The 21,852-nt window shown below is 42.7% G+C and overlaps 1 protein-coding gene across 1 annotated transcript in view; it reads left to right on the forward strand.

The window, feature by feature from the left end:
* Window positions 1-5,603: 5,603 nt before the first annotated feature.
* The window catches only part of LOC139556571 (kinesin-like protein KIF26B), a 36,658-nt gene continuing 20,409 nt past the window's right edge, over window positions 5,604-21,852 (forward strand). The window contains exons 1-8 of the mRNA XM_071370691.1: window positions 5,604-5,860; window positions 6,076-6,411; window positions 7,669-8,163; window positions 11,222-11,310; window positions 11,469-11,652; window positions 16,888-17,115; window positions 17,442-17,535; window positions 21,293-21,543. Of these exons, the coding sequence (XP_071226792.1) occupies window positions 5,798-5,860; window positions 6,076-6,411; window positions 7,669-8,163; window positions 11,222-11,310; window positions 11,469-11,652; window positions 16,888-17,115; window positions 17,442-17,535; window positions 21,293-21,543 (1,740 nt within the window). The 5' untranslated portion in view covers window positions 5,604-5,797. The remainder of the gene's footprint in view (window positions 5,861-6,075; window positions 6,412-7,668; window positions 8,164-11,221; window positions 11,311-11,468; window positions 11,653-16,887; window positions 17,116-17,441; window positions 17,536-21,292; window positions 21,544-21,852) is intronic.

The following is a 21,852-nucleotide window of genomic DNA, read 5'->3' on the forward strand; positions in this document are numbered from 1 at the left end:
TTAAAGAGTAGCGGTAAAATAACAATAGCGAGGCTCGCACAATTGGCCCAGTGTCGTCTGGGGTAGGCTGTTATTGTAAATAAGAATTTGTTGTTAACTGACTTGCCCATTTAAAAAAAGGTTAAATAAATAAATATATATACACTGCTCAAAAAAATAAAGGGAACACTTAAACAACACAATGTAACTCCAAGTCAATCACACTTCTGTGAAATCAAACTGTCCACTTAGGAAGCAACACTGATTGACAATAAATTTCACATGCTGTTGTGCAAATGGAATAGACAACAGGTGGAAATTATAGGCAATTAGCAAGACACCCCCAATAAAGGAGTGGTTCTGCAGGTGGTGACCACAGACCACTTCTCAGTTCCTATGCTTCCTGGCTGATGTTTTGGTCACTTTTGAATGCTGGCGGTGCTTTCACTCTAGTGGTAGCATGAGATGGAGTCTACAACCCACACAAGTGGCTCAGGTAGTGCAGCTCATCCAGGATGGCACATCAATGCGAGCTGTGGCAAGAAGGTTTGCTGTGTCTGTCAGCGTAGTGTCCAGAGCATGGAGGCGCTACCAGGAGACAGGCCAGTACACCAGGAGACGTGGAGGAGACCGTAGGAGGGCAACAACCCAGCAGCAGGACCGCTACCTCCGCATTTGTGCAAGGAGGAGCAGGAGGAGCACTGCCAGAGCCCTGCAAAATGACCTCCAGCAGGCCACAAATGTGCATGTGTCTGCTCAAACGGTCAGAAACAGACTCCATGAGGGTGGTATGAGGGCCCGACGTCCACAGGTGGGGGTTGTGCTTACAGCCCAACACCGTGCAGGACGTTTGGCATTTGCCAGAGAACACCAAGATTGGCAAATTCGCCACTGGCGCCCTGTGCTCTTCACAGATGAAAGCAGGTTCACACTGAGCACATGTGACAGACGTGACAGAGTCTGGAGACGCCGTGGAGAACGTTCTGCTGCCTGCAACATCCTCCAGCATGACCGGTTTGGTGGTGGGTCAGTCATGGTGTGGGGTGGCATTTCTTTGGGGGGGCCGCACAGCCCTCCATGTGCTCGCCAGAGGTAGCCTGACTGCCATTAGGTACCGAGATGAGATCCTCAGACCCCTTGTGAGACCATATGCTGGTGCGGTTGGTTCCTCCTAATGCAAGACAATGCTAGACCTCATGTGGCTGGAGTGTGTCAGCAGTTCCTGCAAGAGGAAGGCATTGATGCTATGGACTGGCCCGCCCGTTCCCCAGACCAGAATCCAATTGAGCACATCTGGGACATCATGTCTCGCTCCATCCACCAACGCCACGTTGCACCACAGACTGTCCAGGAGTTGGCGGATGCTTTAGTCCAGGTCTGGGAGGAGATCCCTCAGGAGACCATCCGCCACCTCATCAGGAGCATGCCCAGGCGTTGTAGGGAGGTCATACAGGCACGTGGAGGCCACACACACTACTGAGCCTCATTTTGACTTGTTTTAAGGACATTACATCAAAGTAGGATCAGCCTGTAGTGTGGTTTTCCACTTTCATTTTGAGTGTGACTCCAAATCCAGACCTCCATGGGTTGATAAATTTGATTTCCATTGATAATTTTTGTGTGATTTTGTTGTCAGCACATTCAACTATGTAAAGAAAAAAGTTAGTGTTCCCTTTATTTTTTTGAGCAGTGTATATATACAGTGGGGAGAACAAGTATTTGATACACTGCCGATTTTGCAGGTTTTCCTACTTACAAAGCATGTAGAGGTCTGTCATTTTTATCATAGGTACACTTCAACTGTGAGAGACGGAATCTAAAACAAAAATCCAGAAAATCACATTGTATGATTTTTAAATAATTAATTTGCATTTTATTGCATGACATAAGTATTTGATCACCTACCAACCAGTAAGAATTCCGGCTCTCACAGACCTGTTAGTTTTTCTTTAAGAAGCCCTCCTGTTCTCCACTCATTACCTGTATTAACTGCACCTGTTTGAACTCGTTACCTGTATAAAAGACACCTGTCCACACACTCAATCAAACAGATTCCAACCTCTCCACAATAGCCAAGACCAGAGAGCTGTGTAAGGACATCAGGGATAAAATTGTAGACCTGCACAAGGCTGGGATGGGCTACAGGACAATAGGCAAGCAGCTTGGTGAGAAGGAAACAACTGTTGGCGCAATTATTAGAAAATGGAAGAAGTTCAAGATGACGGTCAATCACCCTCGGTCTGGGGCTCCATGCAAGATTTCACCTCGTGGGGCATCAATGATCATGAGGAAGGTGAGGGATCAGCCCAGAACTACACGGCAGGACCTGGTCAATGACCTGAAGAGAGCTGGGACCACAGTCTCAAAGAAAACCATTAGTAACACACTACGCCGTCATGGATTAAAATCCTGCAGCGCACGCAAGGTCCCCCTGCTTAAGCCAGTGCATGTCCAGGCCCGTCTGAAGTTTGCCAATGACCATCTGGATGATCCAGAGGAGGAATGGGAGAAGGTCATGTGGTCTGATGAGACAAAAATAGAGCTTTTTGGTCTAACTCCACTCGCCGTGTTTGGAGGAAGAAGAAGTATGAGTACAACCCCAAGAACACCATCCCAACCGTGAAGCATGGAGGTGGAAACATCATTCTTTGGGGATGCTTTTCTGCAAAGGGGACAGGACGACTGCACCGTATTGAGGGGAGGATGGATGGGGCCATGTATCGCGATATCTTGGCCAACAACCTCCTTCCCTCAGTAAGAGCATTGAAGATGGGTCGTGGCTGGGTCTTCCAGCATGACAACGACACGAAGCACACAGCCATGGCAACTAAGGAGTGGCTCCGTAAGAAGCATCTCAAGGTCCTGGAGTGGCCTAGCCAGTCTCCAGACCTGAACCCAATAGAAAATCTTTGGAGGGAGCTGAAAGTCCGTATTGCCCAGCGACAGCCCCGAAACCTGAAGGATCTGGAGAAGATCTGTAGGGAGGAGTGGGCCAAAATCCCTGCTGCAGTGTGTGCAAACCTAGTCAAGAACTACAGGAAACGTATGATCTCTGTAATTGCAAACAAAGGTTTCTGTACCAAATATTAAGTTCTGCTTTTCTGATGTATCAAATACTTATGTCATGCAATAAAATGCAAATTAATTACTTAAAAATCATACAATGTGATTTTCTGGATTTTTGTTTTAGATTCCGTCTCTCATAGTTGAAGTGTACCTATGATAAAAATTACAGACCTCTACATGCTTTGTAAGTAGGAAAACCTGCAAAATCGGCAGTGTATCAAATACTTGTTCTCCCCACTGTATATATATAACCTTTAAAAAAAGGCGACACTGGGCCAATTGTGCGAGCCTCGCTATTGTTATTTTACCGCTACTCTTTAATTATTTGTTACTTATATTTCTTATTTTTTACTTATCTATTTTTTACTTTGCAAGTATTTTTCTTAAAACTGCATTGTTGGCTTGTAAGTAAGCATTTCACCTGTTGTATTTGGCGCATGTGACAAATACAGTTTGATTTGATTGTATACAGGGTGTACCGGTACAAAGTCAATGTGCGGAGGCACAGGTTAGTCAAGGTAATTGAGGTAATATGTACATGTAGGTGGAGGTAAAGTGACTATGCATAGATAATACAATGCAAATAGTTTGGGTAGCCATTTGATTAGCTGTTCAGGAGTCTTATGGCTTGGGGGTAGAAGCTCTTAAATAGAGTCACAAACCCGGATCCGGGATCCCCCCCATCACAAAAGCTGACTAGCATAGCCTAGCCTAAAGTTACAGGGATATCATAAAATAAAATGTTCATGAAATCACAAGTCCAAGACACCAAATGAAAGATACAGATCTTGTGATTCAAGCCATCATCTCTGATTTTTTAAATGTTTTACAGGGAAGACACAATATGTAAATCTATTAGCTAACCACGTCAGCAAAAGACACCACTTTTTTTACTCCACCATATTTTTTACTGCATCAGTAGCTATCACAAATTCGACCAAATAAAGATATAAATAGCCACTAACCAAGAAACAATTCTCATCAGATGACAGTCTGATAACATATTTATTGTATAGCATAGGTTTTGTTAGAAAAATGTGCATATTTCAGGTATAAATCATAGTTTACAATTGCAGCCCCCATTACAACTATCACTAAAATGACTAGAATAACTACAGAGACCATCGTGTATTAGCTAATTACTCATCATAAAACATTTCTTAAAAATACACAGCGTACAGCAGAAGAAAGACACAGATCATGTGAATATAGCCAATATGTCAGATTTTCTAAGTGTTTTACAGCGAAAACACAATATAGCGTTATCTTAGCTTACTACAAGTCAGTCACACAGTAGCATTGATTCAAGCCAAAAATAGCAATAACGTTATAAACCACCAAACACTATTAATTTTTTTACTAACCTTCTCAGAATTCTTCAGATGACAGTCCTGTAACATCATATTACACAATGCATATAGTTTGTTCGAAAATGTGCATATTTAGCCGCACAATTCGTGGTTACACAACGTGTTTAGTGGGCAAAAAATCAAGCAATCTGTCCGGCGCCATTTTGGAAAGGCACCTAATCTTATCGAAAACTATTCATAAACTTGACTAAAAAAATACAGGTTGGACAGCAATTGAAAGAGAAATTAGTTCTTAATGCAATCGCTGAATTACATTTTTAAAATTAACCTTACTGCGCAATACTGGGTACAATACAGGGTGCGATAGCGCAACGCTACATGGAAAATAATGGCGTCTAATACATTTTTCTTTTTCAACAGAACAACGTTTTATCAGCATAAATAGTACCTACTATTAGCTGAACTCCCATCAGAATCTTGTGAAAGGTGTCCGTTGGCCAAAAGAATCGTTGCTGGGTTGGAGAATGTTTCCCTCGACGTTGCAATTAGCAGTATAGAATGGCATTCGAGAGAGAGACACCCACGTTTCTACAGCGCCATGGAAATAAATACCTGAAAATCGCAATATACTGACCTAAACTGGTATAATTCGGTTCAAAATAACAAGATTATGATGTCTTTAAAGCCTATAGTGAATAAAAACAAAGAACACAGTACAGTAAAATATGGTTTCCTACCATCTAAGAATTAGCAAGCAAAATGGAGTTGATTATCAGTAATGGCTGACAGGATATTTCCTAACGAGAAGTCATCTGTGTGGGAGGTGGTGAGTGAGTGAGTGTACATTTTCTCCAAAGATCAGAGAGAATCAATTCAACTTGTTCCCAGACACTCCCACCATAAAACCCACACTATGAACTTTCGGCACTCTGGTTCATGGAATGTCCTCAAGACACACTCACATAACTTCTCTTCTAGCCAAGTTCGCTATCATCCGAACAAGCATTATGTTAGGCACACTCATATCCAAAAACCGCTAAGAAATACCCAAAATGGCCATATAATCTGATTATTTCACATGGCCTACAGACCATAAACTTCCATTGAGAAAGCAGTTTAAAAAAGAATGCCACGTTTATAGTTTGCATTTCACTGCCTCCCTGTGGACAACGAGGGGAATGCACAAATAAATTAAATCAGTAGGATGCCTGCGCGCTCTCGCTCTTGATGCGCTCTGACATTACGCACGCCTTCATTCACACCGCCAATAGCTCAACACGACAAGACGCGCAAGTGCGGTTACTTTACGGGGTTAGAATAATATTATTGCTTCATACTTTTCATTTTTAAACCGTGTAAAAAACAAACAAGGCTGAGTAAAGTAGACAGCATATCCTTGTCTTTGGCTTTGTTCTGTTTTCCCTTCTCAACAACCTATTGCTATGGCATCTCTCACTCGAAGAGAGAAGGAGAGATGTCCCACAGCAGGGAACCGAAGGTATTGGGTAAGGGACGCTTGATTCAATATAACTTTTTTTCACATTCAGTATTTATCTTAAAATGTCTAGATAGTGGGTTGCACAGTTCTAGTATCTACTTATTATTTCATGACTCATAGGCTTTTAAAACATCAGTTTCAATTTATGTTATGATGATGTCATGGTTATTTTCTCCAGTTTGCAGTATATTACGGTGCATGGTATTTTCTTACATTTCACAGACAGATGCGCCTCAATGTAAATCATCCAGATTTTACTCTGAGACTGGGAGCGGTACAGTACTTCACGAGGACTTTCGATCAACAGATCGCCCCTCTCCAGAGGGTGCCGGGTCCAACACCGACCGTCATGGAGTTCCGTGGCCAAAAACGGATGTCCCATCCCGAGGAGGACCTGGGATTACCAGTGGATTTGACACTGTTAGACCCCCCATGGTGGGAAGTTGGAGCGTTCGGAAATCTGACGGAAAAGTTATTTGTGAGCATTGCACCGCGACTGTGGCTGTACTAAAGATACACGCACTGAGCCTCGTCATTCCTCAATATATCTCATGCAAGGTAGGTTTATCACTTCATCACTTTCTATGAAAATGTGTTTTATGCAGTAAACAGTAGCATGCATTCATTGTAGTGATACAATATACTTTGGTGACAATTTAATGGGTTTGAATTGAAATGGTCAGAAAATGTGATTTAGCCACAGATTTGCAACATATTTTAGATGATGTCACATATTTTAGCTGCCTTAACAAATCCAAATTGTCACATACTTAGATGTTTTTCTCCCGATTGCATCTGATATGTAGCAGACATCAGTTCTTGTCACTGAGCTGACTCATAGGCTATCCCTAGAGTGAACTGATTCAGACTGATATTAATATTTTAACAAAGCAACTCATGTCCCCTTCAAACCTCATTACCAGAGGTACAACGAAAACATTTGCTTTACTCTCCTATGAGAGGAATATGAAATAGAACAGGACGTTTTACAATTAACCACAGACCATTATGTGGAGATATTACCTCATTGTTCAGACGGAGACGGTCAGTAGAAATCTGATAATGGCTTCTTGTAGTGTATTGATTTCCAGACCAGGGCCATGATGAAATCTGGCCTGTTATGAATCCTAAAGAAAATACAGGTCTCTGACAGCCTGGTTCCAGACCTGTTTGTGCTGTTTAGCCACCTTTTACCCTCTTAGAAAAAAAGTGTTATCTACAGTAGAACCTGAAAGGGTTCTCCTCTGGGGACAGCCAAAGAACCCTTTTGGAACCTTTTTGTCTAAGACTGTGTGGTCATTATTTTGCCTGGTCTCTTTGTTATGACAAACACACAACCCAACGTTTGGCTACACAGCACAAACAGATCTATTACCAGGCTAGGTCTCAGATTTTGGCTTGGAGTTTGTTTGGGCACATCTGCATTTTTCTGGTTGACTTTGTTTTATCCAATATTACAGTAGTCTGGGAATCAAAATGTGGGTCATTGACATTAGCAGCTTGTGGGAGAAAGGTTTGGAATGGAAGTCCAGGGAGAACAAGGGCACAGGAACTAACATACAGTATGCTATGCCACCATCTCTGTTCTATGACAGATGCTATTATAATGATTGATTCTGGAAGTCAATATAGGCCTTCTTGGTACCATGCCACATTTTGATACATAGTTTCCTCAATGACAGACTGTCATCAATGACAATTAATTTTAAACGTTTTCCGCTTTTGTAATTCACTGTGATATTTGTTGTTTTTGTGATTGAATTGGACTCAATGCATAGAACCATACTGTACATTCCCTTTACATCCCTTCTGTAGGACTCCACCTTGTCAGCCTATCTCCACGACAACCTCCAAACCCACAGTGGTACCATAGACGTCTGGGCTGTGGAGGAGGAGCAGAGTGGCTGTGATATCTGTGGTGCCCACCTGAGCCAGCTGAAGCAGGAGGCCATCCACCTGATCCTAGCCAGGGAGGAGCGTGCCAAGTGGGCCACTCCATCTCCCGCCAAGCCCCTTCCTGGATCCACCTCCACCAAAGCAGCACCATCTAGCCCCCACCTCTCAGGCTCTGCCAGGACCCATAGTTCCTCTGCCAAGCCCTCCCCTGGACCTCGATCCACCACCTCCACAGCACCATCTAGCCCCCGCCTCTCAGGCTTCACCAGGAGTCAAAGCCCCCAGAAGACCCACCCTAGGAGGATCCTGAAGCCCACCCCAGCTGAGATGGATAGATGGGTTGAGGAGCAGCAGCACCTAGCCTCCTCCATATCAATGTCCAGCAATAACGGAGTCACCATCTTTCCCTACCAGGTACTGCACATCTAAAAACCTACAGGTTGTATATCATAGTATTTCCATGAGATCACAGTAGCTATCATTATTATGGAGTCTAATGGAAGCTATATGAACAATATCAGGATAATATCATGAGTCATGACACATCCCCCAGCAGGTGTTGTACATCTAAAAGAGGAATGGAGAGAGGACAGAGGGATGGAGAGAAGAGGAAAGGAGCACAGAGGAGGGAAGAGGAGAGGGGAGGAGTGGAGTGGATGCTCTCATAGAGGATGTTGTCACTGTCAGAATTGATTGACTCTGTCCGATCTGCCCCAATTAGATCCTGAGAAGTGTGCATTTGCAACCTTATCGCTAATGCAGGGAATTGGGTTGTGATTTATTTTCCGGCATAAAACAGCCAGTCAAAAAGCAGGCGGCGCGATGATCAATAGCCTGGTCATATTTAACGACTGGTGAAATATGCATAGTGCAGTATTGTAACCCTCACAGGGCTAGGTGGTAAACACAGCCGGGACGAAAGTGGATGGATGGAAGCATTTAAGGAGCCTTAAGTAGGCTACAGTAGCTTGTTCAGCCATAGGGCTCCTACCATAGGGCTTTGGTCAAAAGGAGTGCACTATATAGGGAATATGGCGCCATTTGGTAATCTACCTATATCTCCTTCAGTGCATTGTGGCTAATGAAGTGAAGTGGTCTCTGGTCTGTCAGTTTCTGACAGTGGAGTGGCTGTCTGGCTGACAACTAGCCTGATCACAGATCAGTTATGGTTGGCATAACAATGACCATAGGAGTTGGCTGTATACAACACAAACAGATCTGGCACCAGGTTAGCTGCCATAGTCTATTAGACAATATGCAAAGCAGAGCATATTATACCGGCGTAAGTTTGTTATTAGGAAGGTTTCCATCCAATTGGTGACAGATTTTCATGTGAATATTCTAAAATCCGCATTAAAGAAAATGTGCACATTTTCCTCAACAGTGGTGTGTTTCCACAAAACGGACTTGTTGCAGATAAAAATCTGTGCGTGATGACGTAGTGCACACAGAATGTACTTTTTCCGCTTCAGTTTAAATGTACTGAATAAAAATCTGAAGATCATTATGTTTCCATCGCATTTTCAACTCCACTGATAGTTTTGTCACCAAACTGTTGCGTTAAATAGCGAATGTGCCTACTATGGTCTTGGCACGTGTACTCTAGCTAACAGCTGGCAGACACAGTGTGGGTAGACTCTGCGGGTAGGCTAGTCTACATGATGACATTATGGATAAGAGCAAGAATGCTTTCAGTTGTCAAATGGCAGTCAAGCATTGTTCATCATTTCACCAGAATAAGACCCTCTGACATTTATTGGACAGGAGCATCAAGCTCATCACCTTGCACTTTCACCACCCTGTGAAGTTCATCATCTCTTATTTCATCTGTAGCCTAATAAACTGCATGCTTTCCTGATGAGTTGTAGTGGGAGGACCACACGCCGTGTCATCGCGTGACTCCAAGTTTACTTTGATATGATGGTTATTATATCAATATTTGCGCATAAAGGTGTTTCCACCGCTATTTCACGCATAATTCATTTTACAGGCACAAAAAGATCCCATGTCGAACGAACAAATGATCTGACAGCATTTATAAAATTGGACCGAAACTTCCTGTTTCCCTCACAGCTGTCGTGATTTTTTTTTATAAGGCATGACTTTACTCGCATAAAAACTGTGGATGGAAACATGATTATTGATGTGTTTTCATGTGATTTTCCACTTGGAGGAAGCAGAGCAAATGTTAGTCAAAGCTAGGTGACCTCATGCTAATGGTAATGGGAGTGTTTACACCATTCCAGTTTGAGATAGAAGAGAGGACGAGGAGAGGGACACAGAGAGAGGGAGGAAGACAAAAGAGAAAGAGAGAGGGGGGTAGAGAGAGAGAGAGAGAGAGAGAGAGAGAGAGAGAGAGAGAGAGAGAGAGAGAGAGAGAGAGAGAGAGAGAGAGAGAGAGAGAAATAGCAAGAGAGAGAGAGAGAGAGAGAGAGAGAGAGAGAGAGAAATAGCAAGAGAGAGAGAGAGATATTCAGGGTGTGGGGGACAGGGGGTTCAGAGTTAGAAAGGAGTAGAGGTAGAATTCATCTTTACTCCATGCCCCCTAAACCCATCTCATTCCAGATGTTAGTCATGCCCCAGGGTGCCTCATGGCTCTAATTGGCATTACATGGCTGGATATTTCCTGTGGCAGTAGCAATAGAGGGAGGGGAACAGGGTTGTTATCTTGCCCTAAAAAGCTGAAACATTGATGAGACAGTAGAGCTGCAGAGGGGGCCACTATAAAACAGGACTCTGGCTGTCGCTTTCGCTCACGGCCAAGCTCTTTGACTTTATTTCAGCAGATATACAGAGTAGGGAGTAGGCCAAAGCTCACACACACACACACACACACACACACACACACACACACACACACACACACACACACACACACACACACACACACACACACACACACACACACACACACACACACACACACACACACACACACACACACACACACACACACACACACACACACCCCTAGGGCTGGAGGGAAGGGAAAGCAAGGGTTGGTTTGAAGAGTCAGACTCTTCACGCACATCCTCGAGGGTATGTGGTGTGTAATAGTCAGATGCAGCACGGTCACAGTAGGTTTAGTAGTGGCTCTGAGTCTGATTGTCTGAGTCACGTCTCCATTAAACCTTGGAGCTATGTGTCCCATGTGTGACTACTAGTCTATATGTAGAGCTATATGATGAATGTCCCATTTACCTAATGTGCTTTCATCCTAATGCCCCACATCCACAGGTTAACAATTGATTCTTCTCTTGGGTTGCGTTCCAATTGGCATCTATTCCCTGGGCTATATTACGATGTGCTGTTGGCAACTCTTCTATCATTGCCAAGCTGTACTTTGGCATGACATTGAACGAACACAAAGAGGAGTTGGCTAATAGCCAAAACAGACTGGACCCCCAGGCTATAGATATTCTAATACAGTTGAAGTATTATCTCCTAAGATAGTCCTTCTACTTCTCTCCAGTTTTCAGAGGAGTTCTCAGAGGGACCGAATGAGACTGTGGCTGTCCAGAGCAGTTCAATGGCTCCTGCAATTTTGTCCTTTCTGGTCAGGTATGTGTAAAACTAGTCAGTTAGATGTCTACTGAGTAGACATGAGCTCCTGCAGGTAGTTCTTCACTGATGATTAATAAAAAGTCTTAAATAATCATTCAGAAGTTGAGGATGTACCTACTGTGCTTTTGAAATGTCCATATCCTATCTTTCCACAGGGCAGCCCAGAAACTGAGCCTGACGTCGAGGAGGAAGGGCCAAATGTCCGCCCCCTCTCCCGTGTCTCCTCTCCCCCATTACAGCACCTGCTACAGGGGCATCATCCAGAGGTCTCCACCCACAGTCCCCACCTGCCTCCTTCAAGCTGCCAACCAACTCAAAGACGCACCCAACTTTGGCAAGGTAACCAGCTGTACTCAGTTGTTCACCTCGGTCTTGACCAATCAGATCGTTCATGTAAAAGATCATTTGTTCTCATTGACTTAACACTGAACAAAAATATAAACGCCACATGCAACAATTTTATTTTATTTTACTTAGTTATAGCATATAAGGAAATGAGTCAATTTAAATAAATCAATGAGGCTCTAATCTATGGATTTCACATGACTGGGAATACAGATATGCATCTGTTGGTCACAGACACCTTTAAAAAAGGTAGGGGAGTGGATCAGAAAACCAGTCAGTGTCTGGTGTGACCATCATGTGCCTCATGCAGCGCGACACATCTCCTTCACATAGAGTTGATCAGCCTGTTGATTGTGGCCTGTGGAATGTTGTCCCACTCTTTCATAGCTGTGCGAAGTTGCTGAATATTGGCGGGAACTGGAACACGCTGTCGTACACGTCGATCCAGCGCATCCCAAATATTCTCAATGTGTGAAATGTCTGGTGAGTGTGCAGGCCATGGAAGAACTGGGACATTTTCAGCTTCCAGGAATTGTGTACAAATCCTTGCGACAAGGGGCTGTGCACTATCAACCTGAAACATGAGGTGATGGCGGCGGATGAATGGCTCGACAATGGGCCTCAGGATCTCGTCACGGTACCTCTGTGCATTCAAATTAACATAGATAAAATGCAATTGTGTTTGTTGTCCGTAGCTTATGCCTGCACATACCATAACTCCACCGCCACCATGGGGCACTCTGATCACGATGTTAACGTCAGCAAATTGCTTGCCCACCTGATCAGGTCAAGACCCTGGTGAGGACGACGAGAATGCAGATGAGCTCCCCTGATGGTTTCTGACAGTTTATGCAGAAATTCTTCAGTTGTGGAAACCCAAAGTTTCATCAGATGTCAGGGTGGCTGTTCTCACACGATCCCGCAGGTGAAGAAGCCAGATGTGGAGGTCCTGGGCTGGTGTGGTTACACATGGTCTGCGGTTCTGAGGCCGGTTGGACGTACAGCCAAATTCTCTAAAACAACGTTGGAGGCGGCTTATGGTAGAGAAATTAACAAATAATTTTCTGGCAACAGCTCTGGTGGACATTACCATGTTAATTGCACGCTCCCTCAAAACTTGAGACATCTGTGGCATTGTGTTGTGTGTCAAAACCGCACATTTTAGTGTGGCCTTTTATTGTCCTCGGCATAAGGTACACCTGTGTAATGATCATGCCGTTTAATCAGCTTCTTGATTAAACAGTCATGTGGATGGATGATCGTGGCAAAGGAGAAATGCTCACTAACAGGGATGTAAATGTTGTGCACAACATTTAAGAGTAATAAGCTTTTTGTGCGTATGGAACATTTCTGAGATCTTTTATTTCAGCTCATGAAACATGGGACCAACACTTAACATGTTGCGTTTATATTTTTGTTCAGTATAAATACATGTTTAAATAAATGTTTTAATGAATGTTTTATTAAATAAATAAATCATTCTCCCACATACACTTTTTTAAGTGATTCCAGAGTCATTAAGCAAGTGAGAGTGGTTGTGTCGAGGAGTGAAGAAGATCCTATATCGGCACTCATAATACTACCCCCATCTTTATGAAATGCTATAATGTGGTGTTAATGTCCTTTCTGTTTCTGCCCTCCCCCCTCTGGGGTATACTGTAGAGGAAATCAATATGGCTGCCCTCGTGTTTCACAGATGATGGTCTAGAGTTACAGATAACAGGCCTCCATCCCATCCTTCCATTCCACCTGCACTCAGCCCAGAACAACGCAGGGAGAACCTATTTTTTCTTCTCTCTCTCTCTCGCTCTTTCACCCCTCTCCCTTTCTCTCTCCGGCTCTCCTTCCCACATTCTCTATCTCACCCCCTCTTTTCTCTCTCTCAGTATATGGCTTCTTGAATAATTCAGCCCCATAAATATACTGTGACACAAGCTCAATAGAATACAGTCAGGGTAGGAGTTACATAGCAAGACTTCCTCCAACAGATAACAGACAGACTAGCTACCATCACTTGCTTTTATTATGATTCATCATCATAATCAAGGCTGATGGATTATTTTCACGTTTGGGTAGCTCACTTTCTAAATGTAATCCGTTACAGTTACAAGTTACCTGTCCAAAATTGTTATCAGTAACATAGCTTTTGGATTACCCAAAGTAACGTAATCGGATTACTTTCATTTACTTTTAGATTACTTTCCTTTAAGAAGGCATTAGAAGAAGAGAAAAATGAATATTAACAATTGAATGACATCTATTACAAGATAAGTCAATGTTAGAGTTTACATAGCTGGCCAGAAATGGATCAAATCAAATCAAATCAAATGTATTTATATAGCCCTTCTTACATCAGCTGATATCTCAAAGTGCTGTACAGAAACACAGCCTAAAACCCCAAACAGCAAGCAATGCAGGTGTAGAAGCACAGTGGCTAGGAAAACCCCCCTAGAAAGGTCAAAACCTCGGAAGAAACCTAGAGAGGAACCAGGCTATGAGGGGTGGCCAGTTCTCTTCTGGCTGTGCCGGGTGGAGATTATAACAGAACATGGCCAAGATGTTCAAATGTTCATAAATGACCAGCAGGGTCAGATAATAATAATCACAGTGGTTGTCGAGGGTGCAACAGGTCAGCACCTCAGGAGTAAATGTCAGTTGGCTTTTCATAGCCGATCATTAAGAGTATGTCTCTAGAGAGTTGAAAACAGCAGGTCTGGAACAGGTAGCACGTCCGTTGTTGGGTTATGTAAGCTTCTAACCCATTGCTTTCCACTTCAATACAGATAATAAAACGATTAGGTAACATTTTTACATTAAAATCTAAAGTCTGTCAGATTTACAGTCATTCCAATTAATTATATTCTTGATCTTCAAGAATAGGATTTGTAAATATGGAAATGTAGATTAGTTGAATTGTTTAACCGGACCATAACCTCAAAATAAAGGATTTATTAGCCTACACTGTTGTTTATCTTTTTGTTCTGAAGGACTGATTGGGTTAATTGCTTCAAAACATGGTTGAAAAAGAAATGCTGCTCTCATGGAATGGCATGCTTGGAGCACTACCGAAAACATTTGCTATAGGCTAGGCCTATTGTTTACTTTTCGGTTGGTGACATCATTGAATTAGGAATTAGAATACTTAATTAATTTAATAGGATCTCTATGGATGACACTTTGATATCTCGATCATTTTCATCTGTTGAAGTGTATCAAAAGTACACACGTTTAATCAGTATGTTAGGCCTTTTTTAATCAGCACAAGTTAGATTGAGCAATAAAAGCCTTACTCGTGGTCAAGGTTGGTTAGGTTACATTCTAAATGTAATCTGTTACAGTTACTAGTTACCTATCCAAAATTGTAATCTGTAATGTCACTTTTGGATTACCCCCAACTCAGTAACGTAATCAGATTACTTTCCGTTACCTTTGGATTACTTTCCCCTTACGAGGCAGTAGAAGAAAACAAAAAGGATCTATCAAACACATTTGGTTTGTCATCATAGTGAGGTCAGACTCGCTCAGATGGAACAAACTTCAGTTCAGTTGGGTTTATGAAGCATAAGTACATGGTTAATTGACTTCATCTTGGTGGTTCTGTGACGTTCTTACCCTTCAGATGTGCAGAGTCAGACCTCAGAGAACTAAGTTAAGTGGCTGTTGAGGTCTTAGCTAACTTAACATAAAACCTCCCAGAGTCTTTAAATCCACTGTATTTCTAGTAGAGCTAAGTTAATATCTGAACAGCAGAAATCTGTTCATGTGGCTTTTCCTACTCGGGATATATAGGATGTAGCTACATGAATTAATAATAATTTATCATTGATTAGATTTATATTGTGCTTTTACAGACAATTTAACAGCATAGGATTACATAGACTCATTACACTGAATTATAGGATTCCAATGCTTTATAGTACAGGGTAAACTGTGTAGCCTATGATAACAGCTATAATAACAGCTACTACAGTTCTATCCTGTCTCTAACACTAGTCTATGGGTGTTTAAGTCAGAGTGACAGACAGTTTGCTTTGATCTGTACAAGTTTTCCTCTACATTCCTCTTCTCTTTTAACTAAGTTGGTGTAAAAGATCTCACAGGGGTGAACAGCAGAATGTTGCCTTTTTCTCACTATTTACCAGTAAAGTTTGAAATCTCTCCTCAGTTGCCTAGCTGTGCGATATCCCTATTCCGTTTAACTTAACGTCTTCTTACACCTATTCCAAAGGAAACACATAAATAGCAGTGGATAGAAGCGAATAGAGTCAGGAACACTGGGAAACTCCTAGGGTTGAATGCGACTGCTGTGTCTGTCGTTTCCAACCTCCTTTAAAAGAAGGAGAACATCCTGCCTGCGACCCATATTGAAAGCTGCTTTGACTATTCTACAATCACATCTGATGCATTTAGATATTATTGTTTAGGATTTGGATTGTTTAATAATGCATGGATTTTCATACTTTCCTTCTTGGTTCTATCAGTTTTATTGTGTGTAAAAAAATGCTTTTACTGTTTTTTCCCCCATATGGAATATTTAAATACTCTTTTAGCTTCCACTAAACCTTTTAGTAAATGCTCTTTTTATGGATTTCTATGTAGATCTTGTGTTCGATCTTAACCATTTATCGTAAAAACGAGACCAAACCTTTTTTAAATAAAAGATTCAAGTTGAATCTCCATTTTCCAAGTTGGAGAATGAAGATTCAAATTAGGACTTTACAATAACTTCAAGTGAAGACTGGGGGTCAGCCTGATGAACCGAAATACTCAGTGACCTCCTCCATATAGCCTAACTCTCGCACACTTTCACACTTTCACATGCACACACACGTTAAACATGAACTGAGCGTGATTACTGATCAGTTCATTTGTACGTTTATAATTAGTAGGTTTTGTTATCTGTTTTAACAAACCTTTTTTATTTTTGTAGTTATGTATTGTATATTGTTTGTTTGTGGTGTGGTTTTCATACAAGCCCTTGGGCTTCCAACCACACCTGCACACTGTAAAAAAAAAGAAGTGTTTTTATCTGTAATGTTGTCTATCACCTGTTTTCTTTGGCGCAAATAACAAAAAATAATATAAAAGACATTTGACATAACTTCAAGCATAGGGTATAATTTTCTTTCCTTACCTACCTACTCAACATCTATTCATCCCAGTTCCCAACAGCCCCCTGAAAAAAAACACGATCACATCTTCACCACAGGCTTTCTTCTCTACATACAGGTCAAAGTGGTGCTGCGAATCTGCCCCTCTCCCACCGTGCCCCCTTCCCAGCCCCAGCCCCCCATTCTTAGGGTGGACCCAGCCAGGAGAAGGGTCACCATGATTGATCCTACCACCACCCACAATCAACAGCCACACTCCAACTCCACGCCGACACACGTTGGGGAAGCCAAGGGTCACTCTAAGACATATGTCTTTGACGCAGCCTACCCCCCAGCGTCAACCCAGGTCAGTGGGTACAGTACGGTTGGTTTATTATCTCTGTCTGATGACCTGAAAACTGATGGGACTTAAAATGCCATTTCCAGACAGCCATCGCTATATCAAGCGCCGTTATCTTAGCCTCCCAGCCTCTTTCCTTTCCCAGCTGTGTGTGTTAGTGTTGTTTGATGGATCGGACACACTCAGCCATTTCATTAATTCATTCCCCTCCGCTTAAGTTTTATTTGCGTTTTAAACAGCTGCATGAATGCTAAGGTGGATGGATGGATTCACCTTCTTTTTCTCCTTTTTTTCACCCTATTTTTCGATCCGTCCTTTATCTTTTCTGCTAGGCGGAGGTGTGTGTAGGTATTCTGCCTGACGTCATCCGTTCTGTGGTCAACGGGGAAGACGGATGTATTCTGTGTTTTGGACATGGTGAAGCGGGTAAGTAATGAACAAAACTGCATAAACCAGCATAAATTTCAAACTGGTCCATGCTGGTCTTTTTATTTTTTTTAAACCTTTATTTAACCAGGCAAGTCAGTTAAGAACAAATTCTTATTTACAATGACAGCCTAGGAACAGTGGGTTAACTGACTTGTTCAGGGGCAGAATGACAGATTTTGACCTTGTCAGCTTGGGGATTCAGTCTAGCAACCTTTCGGTTACTGGCCCAATGCTCTAACTACTAGGATACCTGCCGCCACAATCTATGCTGGTCCATGTTGGTCTATACTGTCAGTGTTGGTCTGATGCTGGTCAATTTAGTCTGAGCAGCATGGTCTAGCTTGTCAAGCTGGTCTGACCAGCATGTTCTAGCTGGTTATGCTGGTTGACCAGTATGGTCTAGCTCAGGGATGGGCAACTTTGATTGGGATTGGGGCCACAAAAACTCTGAACTCATCATGAAGGGCTGCAGTGGCTCCCAGGTCTGCGTACCTACACATGCAGTCAGAGCTGGCCCTAGCCTTTTGAGGGCCCTAAGTGAAATGTTGTTTTCTCTCCTCTTGATAGTGGAGAGAAATACTTCTTGCCATTAGGCAGAGAGAAGATTTAGCAATTTTATTATAATTGCATGCCATTCTAATGATCTAGCCACTAGGTGGAGAGAATTTAAAAACAATGTACAGCTAATTTCCAACAATTCATAACATTTTGCCGTAAGGTGGAGATAAATGTTTGCAATATTTAATACTATATCTGAGTGAGAGTGACAAAAAAAATATATGATTACTACAAGTTTAGATAGCTGGCTAGACTAATTTACCAATATTAAAAATGTTAGCTGACATTGCTAATTGAGTGACTGTCAGTGACTTACATAACACAATTTTGAAATTGCACCTTGTGTATTCTACTAGTCTAACTCTAAAAAAAATGATCTGCAGGCCTACAAAGGTTGCCCATCCCTGCTCTAGCTGGTCTGACCAGCATGGTATAGATGGCTATGCTGGTTTACCAGCATGGTCTAGCTGGTTTTGCTGGTGACCAGCCTTCACTGTGTTTTGAACACTGATGACCAGTCTTTGCTGTGTTTTTGGACACATACCAGCTTATCCTGGTGATGCTGGTGACCAAGCTGGTCCATGCTCGTCTATGCTTGTCCAGCATGGTCTAGCTGGTCAAGCTGGTCTGACCAAGCCCATCATTATCATATGTTGCAGTTGTTTATTTCAATATCTGTTTTGTTTGTTGTATTTTTGCATGTACATTGATTGATTAATGAATCTTATGCTCCACAATGATTTTAAAAAACTACATTGTTCTAAACTAATCCAATCTGTTCGTTGGACTTATTGCACCTGTTACTGAAATGGTTGTTCCAGCTAAGATGGTTTAGGAAGTCTATGACCCTGGCAGTCATTCTGAATGCAGATTGTGGGTGAATAAAAGTTCCAGTTGTTGGATATCCCCACTCTGGCTGGATTCCTATAGGAAGTAAACATCACTTTGCAAGCCAGCATAGGCTGGTCAGCAGTAAAAACGTACCAAATGCTGGTCACCAGCAAAGACACAGCGAAGACTGGTCACCAGCAAAAACACAGCAAAGGCTGGTAACAACGAAAACACAGTGAAAGCATCAGCAAAAACACAGTGATTGCTGTTCACCACAAAAACATAGTGAATGCACCAGCAACAACACAATGAAGGCACCATCAGAAACACAGCGAAGGCTAGTCAGCAGCAAAACCAGCATTAGCCAAAAGCATACATGCATACCGTTGATCAGCATGACCAGCCTATGCTGGTCTATGATGTTATTTTCATCAGGAAAGTAGCATTGTTTTAAGTGGCCATGAAGACCAAACCTCACAAGGAGAGTGGCTATTATCTCTTTCATCAATGTCTTTTATATATCTCTTGAATACATATTTTTCCTGTGTGCAGTGGCATGGGAGGTGCATCCATCTCTTTCATCTCTCTTTTCCCTATGGGGGGTGTGGTGGCATGGGAGGTGTTCCATCTCTTTCATCTCTCTTTTCCCTATGGGGGGTGTGGTGGCATGGGAGGTGTTCCATCTCTTTCATCTCTCTTTTCCCTATGGGGGCTGTGGTGGCATGGGAGGTGTTCCATCTCTTTCACCTCTCTTTTCCCTATGGGGGGTGTGGTGGCATGGGAGGTGTTCCATCCGTCCTCTCCTTTATTCATCCCATCTTCCATTCCATTCATTTTCCACCTCTTCGATAAGTAAAAGAGGGAGATTCATCCATAATACATCCCAAGTGTTTTTGAAGCTTCTTCCGCCGTCGTTCTGCCTGCAAAAACACGTCAACATGACGCAAATATTTTGTCAGTCAGGATGAGAAGGCTGAGGTGGACTAAAAACGAAATGGACTGTAAAACGATCTCTGTTCTGCTATTAGGAAAATGGAATCCACTTAGCTTTACTAAAGGCTTTTAATAGACGACTGTCTGTGTGACACAAATACATAAAACCACTTTCTCTCCTGTAAGGGCAGTGTCTCCTTGGAGCTATACCTTTCTACTACACATGACGCCACCGGCCGTAAATCAGATTGAATTAGTCGGGCGGTGTAGACGGCGGCAGGTCGGCTGCCAGGGGATATCAATCTCTCTCCCTCCCTCCATAGAATGGCCCTCTGGAATGAATGATGGCAGGCTGGTTCGCCTTTAATTGGACAAAACCAATTCTCTTACCCTAATTCAATTAGCATTTGGATTAGAGTGAGTAAACCTAGGACACGGATCACTAGAGTTATGGTACTGTAATACGGGACAAAAGTCCCTCCCTCCTCTATACTGGATCACTTAGGTGGCTTCGACGCATTGGTATGCTCTATAAAAAGTGTTCTGAAAGGGCTCCTTGTGGGGGTCAGGGAAGAACCCTTTTTGGTACTAAGTGGCATCTTTTTTTCAAAGAGCTTATTGGAGGAAGATAAAAGTGCCTGCAAGTAAGTGGCAGTGGCATACAATGTAAAGTGCCGTATGTAAATCCAATCCGGTATTATCAATAAATTCATTATTAAAATGGAGGAAATATGTTCTGTAGTATAAACTGGGTGGTTCAAGCACAGAATGCTGATTGGCTAAAAGCCTTGGTACATCAGACCTTATAGCATGGGTGTGACAATTACGTTGATAAACAGTTTATAATAGCAATAAGGCACCTCGGGGGATTGTGGTATATATGGCGAATATACCACGGCTAAGGGCAGTTCTTACGTACGACACAACGCGGAATGCCTGGATACAGCCCTTAGCCGTGGTATATTGGCCATATAACACACCACCTTGAGCCTTATTGCTTAAATAACTTCCATTTCAGAAGATGGTATTTTGACAGTGTTTTGGGTGTGGACAATTAAAACTGTTTTGTTAGAACCTTAATTTGCCCTTTCCATTCCCTCTGTCATCCATGTTAACCCTACAATGGGGACATGTACTGTAAATACTGACAGTTTCAATGAGCGTGTTGTGGTTTGTGTAATTAGATAATGTCTGTCTTAACAAGCAGTGCATTAAACCAACTCTGAAGCCCCCCCTACCCGCGAGCTGTTTACCAAGATGCTCTGTCTCTTTCTCTCTCTGCCTCTCACGCACGCACGCACGCACACACACACACACACACACACACACAGGTTTGCACGCACTTTCGCACACAGACACGCACACGCAGACACACACAAACAGAGCAACCAAACTGACTGTGTTGTGTGTGCCTTATTACTGTGGTTAACAGGGAAGTCCCACACCATGATGGGTAGTGATAGCAGCAGCCAGAGTTTAGGGGTCATCCCGTGTGCCATCTCCTGGTTCTACAGTCACACAGAGAGGAGGAGGGAGAGGACTGGGGCCAGCCTGGCTGTGTCTGTGTCCGCCATGGAGGTCTGTGGGGAGGACGAGACCCTCAGGGACTTACTGTCAGGCAACCTCCAGGACAGCCCATCAGCAGACCTTTGTCTCTTTGAGGACCCCATCTATGGAATGCAGGTAAATGATGATACAGGGGCTTATTGTTGTGGACGGTTCAGATCACATAGAAATGTGTAACGTTTATAGAACTGACTTGATTCTTTGTTATGCAGAATATGGAAGAGTCACCTCTCTATTGAATTTCTCTATGTGCAGCATTGGTGTGAAATCTCTGCATGAGAACAGTTTTTTAATGAAGTCCCAAGTCTTAAGAACACAGAAAAACACATGCTACTGTAGCTACATTGTTACTACTACATATGTCACTAAGGTGTCATGCCACTCTAAGGGTATCTTACAGTGCCTTCAGAAAGTTTTCATACCCCT

Source organism: Salvelinus alpinus, chromosome 27, assembly GCF_045679555.1.
Source record: "Salvelinus alpinus chromosome 27, SLU_Salpinus.1, whole genome shotgun sequence".
NCBI lineage: Eukaryota > Metazoa > Chordata > Actinopteri > Salmoniformes > Salmonidae > Salvelinus > Salvelinus alpinus.